We start from the raw sequence: 14,183 nt of genomic DNA, 5'->3' as shown, positions 1-14,183 counted from the left end.
GATACAGCCATCAGGCCAAATGACTGGGTTTATTTCCCCGCCAGCCTAGGACTGTTGAACACCTGCACTGCTGTAGCAAGATCGCTTCATCCAGGCAAAGTCACACCTGATGAAACCACTTCACTCGGATAACACCCCCAAGTCTAGCGGAGGCGCTGTCGGGGCCAGGCTGGGAGTATCAACGAACAGCAACAGGTGCCTCCCTCCTGCGGGCTTCACGGGCTCAATTCTGGCATCTCAGTTGGGCGCCGAGTGCTTTAGTTGGTCGTGTCTAATAAAATGTTATTTCTGTACAGCTGCTAATGAGCTGATGGAAAGTTAGACTCCATTCATTTATTCTAAATAGAGTAAGCATCTGGAAAGATGAAAAACCCCAATACCTCTGAATTGTGAGCCTGCCTGTCTCCCATGCCCAGGCCCGGGCGTGTGCCCGCTGCTCCGTTTCTCGGCATCTCGCAGTGTTCTAAGGGCTTTGGCATTGTCACCTTGCCCGATCTTCACACCTGGGGCCTCCCTCTCAGACAGGAAACAGAGCTTCATGGAAGGCTGCGAGCAGGCCTCGCTGGAGCCCGCCTTGGGGACATCCTGGAGGCGCGAGGCCATCGGCACTAGAGCCGCAGATTCAGTCCTAACCTACTACGCATTTGTGAGTCATACAGAACTCCAGGGATCACAAATCTGGAGACCTTCATCTTTGGAACAGATTTCCAAACTGAAATCTTCACATGCTGAGAAAAATCAAGTCCACTGATCTAACTGAATGCTAAACGGGTGTGTTTTCTGTTTGGGATTAAAACATACAGAACAGAGGGTTGCAAAATGAAAAGAAAATGGCACCCATCTGTACTGTGTTCTTTCAAAATCTCAGAATTACAGGGAAGGTGACGGAAACACAGGGTAACATCAGTTTGCAGAGATATTTGAAAAAAAAAAAAAGGACACAGCCATTTCTGAAACCCTCTCTCTTCACTCCACAGAGCAGTCTTTGCTTTGTTTAGCCTTTTTATTCCACTCAGAAATTAAAAGCTAAGGCTGGGCACGATGGCTCATGCCTGTAATCCCAGACTTTTGGAGGCTGACGTGGGCGGATCGCCTGAGACCAGAAGTTTGAGACCAGTCTGGCCAACATGGCGAAACCCTGTGTCTACTAAAAATACAAAAATTAGCCAGGAATGGTGGTGCACACCTGTAATCCCAGCTACTCAGGAGGTTGAGGCAGGAGAATTGCTTGAACCCGGGAGGTGGAGGCTGCAGTGAGCCAAGACACCACTGCACTCCAGCTTGGGCGACAGAGTGAGACCCCATCTTCAAAAAAAAAAAAGAAATTCATGTCACTTTACTAATCACTGAATTTTGCTGCTGGGTTGGTTTAAAACCAGCCACTTCTTAAACGTACATTTTCATTTATATTTCCGTATTTTTCATCAGTAACCTTTATCTTTTCATTATAGTCAATATTAGAATGGTTTCTACTATGTAGTAAAATATCTTGACATTGAAAAAAAAATCTCTTACATTTAGTACACAAAATACCAGAAACCTCAAAGATTTTGCAAATAATGTGATCTGTCCCCCACCCTCCCCAACAGCCACGCCCGGGAATAAACCTGGTTGTGATTTGCGATATGGACTGTGGGCTTTGTGCTGTTCCCCACGCCCCTTTAAACAGGTCCTTTCATTCATTTTGAGGGAGGGGGGATCTAGGGGGCAATGCCTTTTACATGTTTATATGAGCAGACAAGGTGCTAATAATTACATGTACTGCTTGATTTTCCAAAGCAAATATATCTCAAGCTGGGAAAACCTGCCGTCTGACCTTCAGATTCTGAGCGACAGATAAATTAAAGGGGACTCTTCCCTAAAGGAAGCTTCTCCCCCTATATGGGGATGTGGGTGGAGAATATCAGACATGACTCGCCAGAGCTTTTTCCTTTTCCCATCCTCGTTCCCCAACATCAGGCTGACTCATCCCAGAGGACGAGAAACCTTAAAACCTGGCCTCTCCCGATTCTTTGTATTGAATGAAATGGACCCTGGCCCTACTCCCTAGGAAGAGAGAGGGGCTCTTGGGACATGACTCACCTCTAGGTCCTAATAATTACAGACTTACAAAGAGCTTGACTTACTGACACACCGTCCACCGGAGACTCCTACAGGGCGGGCACACATCTATTTATTCCCACAGAGGCTCCGGGCCTGTATTCATGGGATGCAGCCGCGTCGTCACACCCGTATCTGCGGAGGTGCTGGGAGACAGGCTGCCAACACAGGGGTGGAGGTGCTGGGAGACAGGCTGCCAACACAGAGGTGGGCATCCCTCCTGTGTGGCTCCTGGCTGCCCCAACTGCAGCCGCCTCCCATACAGGAAAACCCGCTGGCAGGTGTGGATGAACCTTGGATCTTGGCCTCTTCTCTAAAACAAACAGGGCAGTGCAGGGGTGAAGAAGCAACACTTTCAGGTCACATGGCCCGTGGGCAATTCCAGGGAATTCGTTTGTGAAGAGAAAGAAGCCACCAACGGACTCATCTCCAGCTGAGTCTCAAAGCACCAGTGACTCCTGAAAGCAGGACAAGAGGAGCTCCAAGGGCAACTGTGATCGGCAGAACAAAGGTGGGAGAAAGGCCCCTCGTGCTCCAGGGAAGACTGGCATGGATCGCCTGTTTTAACCCCATCAGGAGGGCCGTTTGGTCGGTGTTTAAGCAAGCCACTGTTTGTCACAGCAAAGCCTGACCCCAAGGGCCTCGGTGAGGAGCTCTGAATTGGGGACATCTTGTGCAGTTTTGAGTCCACCCCACTGGGGTGACCCCTGCGACGACACAGCACCTCTTTACAAAAACTGAAAATGGACCAAAATGTTCCACAAAGAAATGCAGGTTCCTGGAACATTCTTAGTGAGTGATTAATCCATGGTGACTGTAAGCCAATTGGCAACTGCTCTGCACATGGATAGTGGATGCCCTACACACATGTACGGGCAGAACACGCTAACTAGAGCTGGTGACCGTGTGTTACAGATGACATGTCCCTGAACCTCAGGAAGTCTTCTTTCTGGGGCAGCAGCAGCTCTGACCTGCACTGCTATGTGGCGTGTCGGCAGAGGACATGGGAACGTCAGGGAAAGTGTAAAGGGTCCGGGGTTTGGGGAAGAGATGAGACAAGCGACCCTAGGGTGGGCATGGGGGCAGGAGTGGGACGGGGGCAGGAGTGGGAGAGGCTCAGTGCTACGTGCACTGTGGCTGTGGCTCCACCCCTGGCAGGCCCAGGACAAGGGGGTTGGTTTCCAGCCAACATCCCCACAGGCACTATTTAGAGATATAAATAAGGCCGGGCGTGGTGGCTCACGCCTGTAATCCCAGCACTTTGGGAGGTCCGAGGCAGGCAGATCACCTGAGGTCAGGGGTTTGAGACTAGCCTGAACAACACGGTGAAACCCCTCTCTACTAAAAATCCAAAAATTAGCTGGGTGAGGTGACTCATGCCTGTAGTCCCAGCTACTCGGGAGGCTAAGGCACAAGAATCACTTGAACCCGGGAAGTGGAGGTTACATGAGCCAAGATTGAGCCACTGCATTCTAGCCTGGGCGACAGAGTGAGACACCGTCTCAAAAAAAAAAAAAGAAAAAAAAAAGCAATATAAATAAAAGAGCATGGATTACATGGAACTGTTTCTCCTGGAAGCACTTAAGTGAAGCAATATGCCACAACGAAGATATCACACACAAAAGACGGGGCTGGACAGGAACGGCAACCACAGGGACCCTCATCACAGCTTCTGACCCAGCAGATGTTGTAACTGTGGATGGCAGGAGGCACATGCCTGCATCTGGATACAAGAGTGAATTCTTGCTAAAATCCAGGGGTGTACAGTGTGTAGACAAGTCACTCGCATGTTCGAATACCAACAAGATTCAGTTCCAAAGAAACCCTGCATGGCAGCTAAGCCACGAGGCTGACCTGGGAAGCTCCAGTGACTCATAAAAGTTTGCTGGACAATTACAGTGTAAATGTTACGGCCCATCAATGCCCGGCACTGCTTCTGTCTCTGTAGTAGCCACGGACACTGTGGTGGCCTCAGAGCAGAAGGCACAGAATACCAGGGCAGCATCACAGGGCACCAACACCAAGGACCTGAGGCTGCCGCCTTTAACCACGCCACAGTGCAGGAGAGGACCCTGTACATTCTGCCCTGGGAGGCACCCATAGAAAGCCACCCCAAGGGCTGACCTTGGTGTTCGGGCACACCTCTGATGGGGCTCCTGTTTCTCGAGGGCAGGTATGGAGAACGCTTCTCCCCAGGACTGGGTTTTGCACATCATCTCCGCCCTGGGTGTCTGGGGACCAAAGTTCTAAGCAGTGCTTATTGGTGTGTGCAAGAAAAGAAATTTGTTTTGTTTTTTGAGATGGAGTTTCACTCTTGTCACCCAGGCTGGAGTGCAATGGCACGATCTCAGCTCACTGCCACCTCTGCCTCTTGGGTTCAAGCGATTCTCCTGTCTCGGCCTCCCAAGTAGCTGGGATTACAGGCATCTGCCACCATGCCTGGCTAATTTTTGTAGTCTTAGTAGAGACGAGGTTTTGCCATGTTGGCCAGGCTGGTCTCGAACTCCTGATCTCAGGTGATCCACCCGCCTCAGCCTCCCAAAGTTCTGGGATTACAGGTGTAAGTCACTGTGCCCAGCCGGAGAAAAGGAAATTTTAAATGCACATGTGTTATCTTTAAGAACCATGATTTAAAAAGAACAGTAACTCCATATAAAAAGAGGTTTATTTTGATGTTAGAATCATCTAGTGATTGAACAAGATTGGACATGAACCCACCCAGGCCCAGGGCTGGGCTGCAGAGCAGCTGCCGCTGACATCTGTGTGGATTTCACATGCAACAGGGAGCAGTCACGTGCTCGCTGGCCATTGTGCTTCGAAACGTCTTTCCAATGGATGGCTGTGATTGCAGTTTTCAGATGTGCTCTGGCCTTCAAGGACGTAGGGCCGAGGGGGTGTCCTCTGTATAAAAAGTGCTGTCCTGGGAGCTTCCCAATGGACATCTTGGGGCATCTGAGCGATTCCCAGGGAGGGCAGCTCGGCCTTCCTCAGGCTACCACTGCAGCCACTGCCGGCCACTCTCACCAGCAATCAACCAAAAAGCATCAGAGTCTCTGTGAACCTGGCTGTGATGATAAGAACCAAATGTTTTCTAATCTAAGACTTGTATGCGGAACACAGAAAACTGCAGTTAGGAACACCCTACAAAATTGAACAACAGTATTTTCCAAAAATATTTTTTACATCACTTTAAATAATTTACAAAAAGCTACAAAAATCATATTTACCAGGACACGTCTGTTAAATAAAAGTTTCATGTTGGTGTACATATATACAGGGCTATGTATAATAGACTGTTCCCCTCCTTGCAACCACAGAACCATCACACACACGCACGGCTACAAGCACAGCTACGCCGCTTTCCACGAATGCACGGAACCCAGGACGCGAACCCACAGCTCGAGGGCTTAGACCTTCACTACTGAGCTGCCGCCACTGTCCTCCGTGGAGGTGTCGCTGAAGTCACTGGCGTCACTGCCCAAGGCGTCCTGCTCCTGGTCATCCCTGTTGATGGCCCTTCGTCGATACCTCAGGTCTAAAATGCTTTCCTCCGAGCCCGAGCTCCTCCTGTCGTGCAAACTCAGCCCTGTCTGTGCCTTCCTGCTTGGCCAAGGGCCGCCGTCCTTCTTTGCCAGCAAGTGTGGGCTTCCAAAGACAGGGCTGGGTCCGGCCTGGGCCTCCCTGAAGGCCGAGAAGGAGGGGCCCTGCAGAGGCAGCCCCAGGTGGGGGCTGAAGAGGCCAGCCTGCCTGCCCCCCCAGGAGACACCCTTTCCAAAGTGGAAGAGCTGGGTGGACAGCAGCGGCGAGAAGCCCGCAAGGGGCAGGCTGGGCAGGCCCCGGGCAGGGCCCTCGGACCCCTTGTCTCTCTCGCTCCCGACACCCCCCCTCCACACTGCATCTCTGCCTTCGGAGCGCAGCACCCACGGGCTGGGCAGCCGACTCTGGTGGGCGAAGTCGCTCCAGGGCGGTGCGCGGTCGGCCTGGGCTGCAGCGTCCCTCTCAGCTCCCGGGCTGGGGGTCAGGAAGCTCGGGCTCCCGCAGCCCATGTGAAAGGTTCCTCTGGCACCTCCTGCCTCAGTGCCCACTGTAGCACAGCTGGGCAGCTGACCAAAAGCACTTCTGGCAGCAGGCTCAGCCCCTCGTGGGCTCTGGTCTTTGTGAATGTAAACATTTCTCCTGCTTACTGAGAGCCCCTTGGCGGAGACACCGCCACTGTTGCTCCTGGGCGGCGCCGGATCCCCTCGGGCAGGAGCAGCAGGGAGCCCCTTCCCGCCCTGGCTGAACAGACCGGCTGTGCCCTGTGCTCCTGCGCTCTCTGTGCCTCGAAGCCCTTCAGCCAGATGTGGGACCCCTCTGGCCCTCTGGCTCCGCGTGCACACGCCAGGCGGTGGGGCCGGCTCCTTCCTGCACAGCACCTCTGGCCTGGCTGGGCCCCCTGTCCCAAGAGCGGTGGGGCCCTCTGCCTGAACTTCTGAACTGCTCACTGACTCCTTGGCCTTTTCCGCCAAAAACTTCCTAATCTCCAGTTCGATGCTATCGTCGCTGTCCACTGAACTGCTGTCATCAGACAGGGAGCCGGGGCTGGGAGCTGGGCCATGGGACTCCCTGGGGAATGGATTCTCTTCGGAGGCAGAGGTGGAAGCGGAGGCAGAGGCGGGTCTCCTCACCCGGAAGGCCAGGGCCGCGTCCTGGCTCCCGGCGCCCTCCTGCTTCGTCCTCTCTGCCGTGCCGCCAAAGACACTGGGGGGTTTCTTCCCGGGACCCTCGCCACTGTCTCTCTTGGACTTGGAGAGGCAGCTCTTCAGCACCGGCGGGCCTCTGTCTTTCCAGTCTCTCCGGAGCCCGCCCAGCTGCTCCAAGAAGTGTGTCTGAGCCGTGCTGAACCTCACCTTCTTCCTGCACGCAGCCCTGGGCTCCCTGCACCTCTTCTTGAGCTTTCGCTTGGACCTTAACAAGTCCTTGATGGCTGTGTCCAGGTCCTCGTCACTGTCCAGGGAGCTGCTTTTGTCTTCGGAGCTCTCCTTCTCGTCTAGGTGCCTCGCCTCGTCTGTCTTACTCTGGCCCTGTGACATGCGAGTGTCACCAGGCCCCCTGGCGGTGCCCTCCCCTCCCGGGGCCTCGCTGGCTTTGCCCTGGATGGGCAGGTCTCGCCCCTCATGGCCGGGCTCAGCTCTCCCCTGGCTGTGGTCGGCATCCTGGCCACCGTCTTTCACCACCTCCCGCGTTTTCTTGGGCGTGGATGGCCTCACACGGCCACCACCTCTACGTTTCCTTTTGCAGCCCAGCAGTGGGTCCGGTGTTTTAGAGAGAGGGGCCTTGTGGCTGCCGGTCTGGCTGTTGAGGCCAGGCGGCAAGAGTGGACCCTGGGCAGCCTGCGGGCAGCTCTCACCTCTGGCCAGCAAACTCCCTGACTGCGCCTTGAGGGCCAAAAACGTCCGGATTTCCTGCTCAATGCTGTCATCGCTGTCCACGGAGCTACTGTCGCCGTCAGAGCGGGAAGGCACGTTCGGGGAGTAGAAGAGTGGGCTTGCGGACAGGGACCCGTCACTGCCCTCCACAGGGGCCGGCAGGATCGTCTTGGAGATGTCCAGGATTGCTTCTGCGCACATCAGCTCAGCAGACGTGTCTGCCCGGCACGAGGACCGTTCCACAAACTCACTCCTGGAAGCAGGGCTCGCTGGAGGTGGAGCTTTGGTTTCCTTCAGCAGCTTGGGGGAATGGTCAGTGTCCAGGCCCCCTGTACCAGGGTCCGTGGTCTTAGTGGCCACTGGCTTCTTCTTGCTGGGTGTTTTCCTGTGGGTCTCGGGCAAGGCACTTTTTGTGGCGCTGCTTGTGCTGTGTGCGGGAGGGTCAGGCGCTCTCTCCTCTCGGAACTGGACCCTCTGGGGCGGGTCCCCGTCGGCCTCCTTGCGTGTTTTCTGCAGCTGGTACAGCTGGATGGCCTCCTCAATGCCGTCGTCGCTGCTGGAGTCGGACGCCTCGGGCGCCTGTGCTGCGCTCGTGACTCGCTTTCCCCTCCTTGCGGCGCTGGTGCTCCTTTTGATCCCACCTTTATTCTGTGCTGCTTCTGAAGGGCGGCAGGGGGTTGCTGGCTTTGTGCTGCCCTCGTTCTCCTGCGTGGTTGTGACCTTGGACCTGAGGCTTCTGGGCTGCACGTTCATCTTCACTGACCGGGGAGGTTTGCGGAAGGCGAACTCCTTCTGGACGCCCATCAGGCCTTGCCGATGCACCACCTTCGTAGGCGGCTCTTGGTGGGATTTCGAGAGTGACTTGGCCGAATTTTCATTTGTGTCCGGTTTCTTCTCCACTGACCCATCACATTTTTGGGTCTCATGCTGTCTCTTCTCATTCAGAAACTGTTCTATTTCCGCCCTGATGCTCTGCTCGAAGGAATCATCGCTGCTCACACTGACCGGGGAGGCGGAGCCCTGGTCCTCGCTGGATCCCACCTGGCTGCCAGGGCCACCACCTGATCCAGATACAAGTTTTGGGGGACACAGGGCAGTCGGGGCACTGCCGTGAGCCGGTTCCGGCTTACATCTACTGCCTCCGCCTGCGGCCCTGGAAGGCTGGGAGGCGCCTGGCTGGGCCCCGCCGGCCCCAGGCTGTGCGGCTCCACTCTTTGCCTTCAGGTACTCCTGGATGGCCTCCTCAATGTCCCTGTCCACGGAATCATCACTGTCTGAATCTAGCACCAACGGGCCAAAGTCTGCAGTTTCCTCCTCCCCCATGGGGTCAAAGTCAGCAACGAGACCACAGGCAGCTGATGCAGGTGGCTCCTTGTGCACGGTGGGCTTGGCAGCCGGCTTGGCGTCGTGGCATCCCTCTGCCCTGTGGCCCCTCTGCGCAGCGCGCTCATCGCTGGTGCCCCGAGCAGCCCCGTCGCGCTGCAGAGTGCTGATGAGCATCTGCACCCGGGCGCTCACCGACGCGCTCTCCACGCCCTCGTCAGCCTCCGAGAAGCACCTGGGGAACCTACAGCTCCCTGGCGGGCCAAAGGCCTCCCATTTGGACTGGAGAGCAACCACTGGAGAAGCGTTCATGAGAAACATTCTAGCAGACGGGGAGGGACGCGCAGAGGGGCGATGCTTTATTTCTCTACCGGCTTCACATCCTGGGCGGAAAGAAAGCACATGGGCATGATGCAGCTAAGAATAGCGATAGCTGCCAATACCAAGCGAGGCCCCAGAGGAACAGCATGTCGGGCTCACAGAGTGGAGACAGTTGGGTGGAGCCCAACGTCCAGCTAGCTGGGTGTCCTTGTGCGACTTACTCATGCTCCTGGGGCCTCGGATTCCTCAGCTGGGAAAGGAACAATTTACCTGCTCCAGCCCGGGGCTGCTGGGAAGATTCAGTAAGAAAATGTTTCCAACCACCCTCCACGGTGCCTCCCGGGGCACGCACGGTCATCACCTCCCCGCTCTTCCCTTCTCACTCCAGGCTTCCACCTTCTCTGTAAGAGGGGAGAGGTTTTATTTACCTCGAAAGGTTGGCAGGCGGTACCCATGAGACAACGTCTGCAAATGCTTCTTTGCAGGTTAAAAAGGACGACTATAAACCCAGGATCAGCACACTGTCATGCGTAGGTTCATTCTTGACCCAACCAACAAGCTCCTGGAACAGAAAGTTGTATGATGTGAGCCAAAAATTATTTCCCCAAACATCTTGAAGGGCTGCTTTTACTAAACCCTCTCTGTGTTAAATGTCAAATGTAAATCTGCCAGGTGGTCTCATGGAACTGTATTGTTATTCTTAGCTAAGTAGCACAGAAGTCACCCTGAACACAGTGATGTTCCCCTTCTCATCCTGCGCTTCCAGATTTCAGACCAAAGGTGGCTGCCTCAGCACAAGTGCTGGGCTGAGCTTGGTAAACTTTGAAGACCTGCTCACGAAAGGCCTGGGGATTGCCACCGCAGGGAGGACGCTCAGGTGGATGGCAGTCACTTAGAACAATACCAGAGATACTGCACAGCTATTCATTCTTAACACATTGCTCTGATACCCACCTGCCTACTCCAAAATTGGAGTGCAAGGTGGTTCCTATGCAAGCGAGCCCCCAGGGCTTATGGACACTGAACTCTCCCCTTGGCTCAGAGGCTATGGCTGCCCTCAGGACCTCAGCAGTGGGCAAAAACCGGCCAGTATGTTTTGCCTCTGTTATGGATTCTTCTTTACCAGGAGCTTTCTCTGTTTAACCAGGCGCTTCCTTCCTGACAAGCACATAATTGGGTATTTACATGCCATCAACTTTTCACAAAAACGTGAGGCTGCGGCCAGGTGTGGTGGCTCACGCCTGTAATCCAGCACTTTGGAAGGCCGAGGCGGGTGGATCACCTGAGGTCAGGAGCTGGAGATCAGCCTGACCAATATAGTGAAACTCCATCTCCACTAAAAAAATACAAAAATTAGCCGGGCATGGTGACGCCTGCCTGTAATCCCAGCTACTCGGGAGGCTGAGGCAGGAGAAATGCTCGAACCCAGGAGGTAGAGTTTGCAGTGAGCTGAGATCGCGCCAGTGCACTCCAGCCTGGGCGACAGAATGAGACTCCATCTCAAAAAAAAAAAGAAAGAAAGAAAGAAAAAGAAACAAAAGGTGAGGTTGGCCACCTACACACAGGTGAGCCCAAAAGGGGTAACCAGCAATTAACCAGGGGGTGAGCAGATTCAGAAGTCATTTGCTAGCACCAATTTGTGCCTACAAGGGAAACTAAAATACAAGAATTACTTAAATTACTTGAAATTCTCTGAGTCCAGGTTGACTGTGATGAAACGGCAGCCAGTGTTCCCACACGGCCCAGAGATCGGGTCCTCATCACTCCACTTACACACCGAGGCATCCTCTCTCTGCTTTTTCAATAGACTTTTGACTACCAGAATCAAAGAGAATCAGAGGCATCTAATTACAGGCTGAAGCTACAGTTCATAATTTTTTTTTTTTTGGAAAGAAATATCATTAACTTAAGGGCTCAAAATTAACTTTTGAAGGAACTTACTCTAAGACATTTAACCACAAGTATATTTACTTACTCTAAGACATTTAACCACAAGTAAATACACAAATATATTTAACTTAATGTATTAAGACAAATACATGGAACCACAAGTAATGTATAGCTATCCTGGACAGCAGATCTGATGCTGGCTGAAGTGATGGGGATGGGGCACGTATGTGACGTTATCTGCTGGTTCTCAAATTCTGGCCACCCACTGCAGCCCATGACATCCCCCATAAAGTCACCTTCTGGAGAGATTCCCCACTGACACAGAGCACTGGGGGACCAACAATGCGGGAGGGGCTTTTTCACTGGCTAGCAGACCCACGCCTGCCTTACTGTAGGTGTTATTCAAATTGCCTCTGCAAAATGACATAAATGACAAAACATTTGCATTAGCCTTGGGCTGAGGAGAGTCTAAATTAAGACCATTAACTCCTTAAACAGCAATACTACTTTAAGAATACTACCTTAAATACTACCTTAAGAAAACGGGCCCAAGTCAGTGTCTTTACATTGGATGACAAGATGGGGGAGGGGAGTTTTCCTGGGGAAATACTCTGCTCTCCACTAGCCATGTTTACAGCTTCTGACTGATTGCAGAGAGGGCCTGGACACCTAGTGAACAGTTTTCTAAGTTGTCAAATCACCTAGTTCAAGAATGGTATTAAAAAATCTGGCCAGGTGCAGTGGCTGATGCCTGTAATCCCAGCACTTTGGGAGGCTGAGGCAGGTGGATCACCTGAGGTCAGGAGTTTGAGACCAGCCTGGCCAATATGGTGAAACCTCTCCTCTGCTAAAAATACAAAAATTAGCTGGGCGTGGTGGCCTGTGCCTGTAGTCCCAACTACTGGGAAGGCTGAGACAGGAGAATTGCTTGAACCCAGGAGGCAGAGGTTGCAGTGAGCCGAGATCGCGCCACTGCACTACAGCCTAGGACACAGAATGAGACTCTGCCTCCAAAAAAAAAAAAAAAAAAAAATCAAGGGGGGTCATCTCCCCAGGATAGCTTGTGGCTTTAACACATTATGCGAGATGAATCATTCTTGAAAAGCCCCCTGGGTCGGGGATGGTGGCTCACGCCTGTAATCCCAGCACTTTGGGAGGCGGAGGCAGGTGGATCACTTGAGGCCAGGAGTTCGAGACCAGCCTGGCCAACATGGCGAAAGCCCATCTCTACCAAAAATACATAAATTAGCTGGGCGTGGGAGCCCACGTCTGTAGTTCCAGCTACTCCAGGGGCTGAGGCATGAGAATCGCTTGAACCAGGGAGGCGGAGATTACAGTGAGCCGAAATCAGCCATTGCACTCCAGCCTGGGCGACAGAGCGAGACTCTGGCTCCAAAAAAAAAAAAAAAAAACAAGAAAAGCCCCCAATCAGTCCTTAGAGATAGGTGTGAGCCCAAGCCAGAGGTGCAGGCTTTGTCAAACTGCTGCCTCAGGATACGGTCTTCAGGGTGGCTGTGGGGACACCCAGCACCTGCACCCAAAGCCACACGGTGTCAGATTTTAGGAAGCGGTGGAGAACACTCGGGTACCTTCTCGGTCCAGACATCAACCTTCTGGAGAGAACCAAAGCACCCACACTGGGCCTCGCCATCCTAACAGTCTGCCCACCTGTGAGAAACGCCCCCAAATACTCTACATTTCTCGGTTGGTCGAAAAGCAGCTCAGCGAGCGGTCTTACCTCCCAGGTGGGGTTTTCCCCCAGGGTAGGGAGGCCAGGGTCTGCTGGCCAGGGAGGGGAGCCCCGGTGCAGGAGCGGGCGGGGCAGCAGGAGGGCCCGCTCCAGCCACCCAGAAGTGGGCGTGGGCTAGAATTCAGCTCCCAGCCTTCCAGGAGCTGCAATTTTACAACCTCACTACAAGCGTCCCCCAGCAAAGCTGCACCGCCATTTCCTGTGCTTGGGAACTGGAGGCAAGGTGAGCCCCTCCCCGCTGCCCCCGCCCGACCTCCCCCGACTCCCAAGCTCGGGCTACTCACGGCCTGCGGGCTGGGCAGGGTCCCCCACGGGAGCTCCCCTCCCCGAGGGCGCGCTCACCCTAGCCGCTCGGATCGGCGACCTGGTCCTCGGCCCGGCGGGAGCGAACGCCTCCCAGGGAAGAGGCCGGGCCTCCAAGCAGGTCTGCACCCCCGGACTTATGTTTCTGGGATCCGAGGACTCGCGAGCTTGGGGCCCGGGAGAGCGGCCACCCTCCCGGAAGCTCCGCCTGGCGCAGGGCGTGAACCGCAGTCTCCAGGCCGGCCGGGCCGCGGCCATTCTCGGAGCGCAGCGGCCGTCCCGGGCCGGGCCCAAGCTCCCCACCGCGGGCCCTCACCTGCGCCTCACCTGGGGCTCCAGGAGCGCGGGGCGCGCGGACCGAGAGTCACACGGAGGCCACAGCCAGGATCCCCGCCCGGGGAACGGAGCAGCCCTGGCGCCGATCCCCGTCCGCCTGCCCCGGGGAGCCCCCGCCGCGGCCTGCACGGCGCGCCGGCCCCGGCCTGGCTGGCCCTCCTGTCCCCGGCCCCCCAGCTTCCCAGCCCCCGAGCCCCCCGACCCCGGCCCTGCACCCGCTCACCTCGGCCCGTCCCCCGCCGCCCGCCGCACGGACCCCGCCTGCGCCCGCGTCCCACGTCCCGGGGGAGGCGGCGGGCCGGGGGCGGGCCGGAGGCTGTAGGGCCAGCGCGCTCCGCCCTCGGCCGGGGCGCGGGGAGGGGGCGCAGGGGCGTCCGGCCGGGCCCCCCACCTCCCCGCCTCCCCGCGCGCCGCCGCTGCCGCCGCCCCGCGCCCGGGCCGCGCCGTGGGAAGCGCGGGAGGGGAGGGGCGGGGCGGGGCGGGGGGCGGGGCGACCCCCCCCAGTCGCCCCCTCCCCGCGACCTACCGGGCGGTGGCGGCGGCGGCCGCACTCCGGAAGCCGTGCCCGTGGCTGGGCATCATGGGAATGGCACGACCGAGTTCCGGGGGAGGCGCGCGGCCCGGCCGGACCCCCGCCCGCGAGAGCGCGCCCACCTGCCGCCGCGCCCGCGCCCCGGGGACGCCCCCGCCCCGCCCCACCCGGTTCGGACGCGGCCCCCTCCGCGGGGGTGCGGGGCGAAGGCGCTTGGGCC

General features: G+C 55.9%; 1 protein-coding gene across 10 annotated transcripts; it reads right to left on the bottom strand.

The window, feature by feature from the left end:
* Positions 1 to 4,747: 4,747 nt before the first annotated feature.
* On the bottom strand, positions 4,748 to 14,063 carry PPP1R26 (protein phosphatase 1 regulatory subunit 26). 10 transcript variants are annotated; one of them, XM_063714522.1, is made up of 4 exons: positions 13,958 to 14,063; positions 10,826 to 10,967; positions 9,581 to 9,714; positions 4,748 to 9,214 (listed from the first exon to the last, which is right to left on the bottom strand). In XM_063714522.1, the coding sequence occupies exon 4, from the start codon at positions 9,150 to 9,152 to the stop codon at positions 5,508 to 5,510; it is 3,645 nt and encodes a 1,214-aa protein (XP_063570592.1). In that variant the 5' UTR covers positions 9,153 to 9,214; positions 9,581 to 9,714; positions 10,826 to 10,967; positions 13,958 to 14,063; the 3' UTR covers positions 4,748 to 5,507. The 10 variants fall into 10 exon arrangements, with proteins under 10 accessions (XP_063570592.1, XP_024107900.3, XP_063570591.1 ...); XM_024252132.3 differs by having other exon boundaries at positions 10,835 to 10,967; XM_063714521.1 differs by lacking the exon at positions 13,958 to 14,063 and adding an exon at positions 13,655 to 13,824.
* Between the last annotated feature and the right edge of the window lie 120 nt (positions 14,064 to 14,183).

Source organism: Pongo abelii, chromosome 13, assembly GCF_028885655.2.
Source record: "Pongo abelii isolate AG06213 chromosome 13, NHGRI_mPonAbe1-v2.0_pri, whole genome shotgun sequence".
In the NCBI taxonomy this organism is placed as follows: domain Eukaryota; kingdom Metazoa; phylum Chordata; class Mammalia; order Primates; family Hominidae; genus Pongo; species Pongo abelii.
The sequence above is the reverse complement of the archived record's forward strand: the minus strand, read 5'-3'. Positions and strand labels throughout refer to the sequence as shown.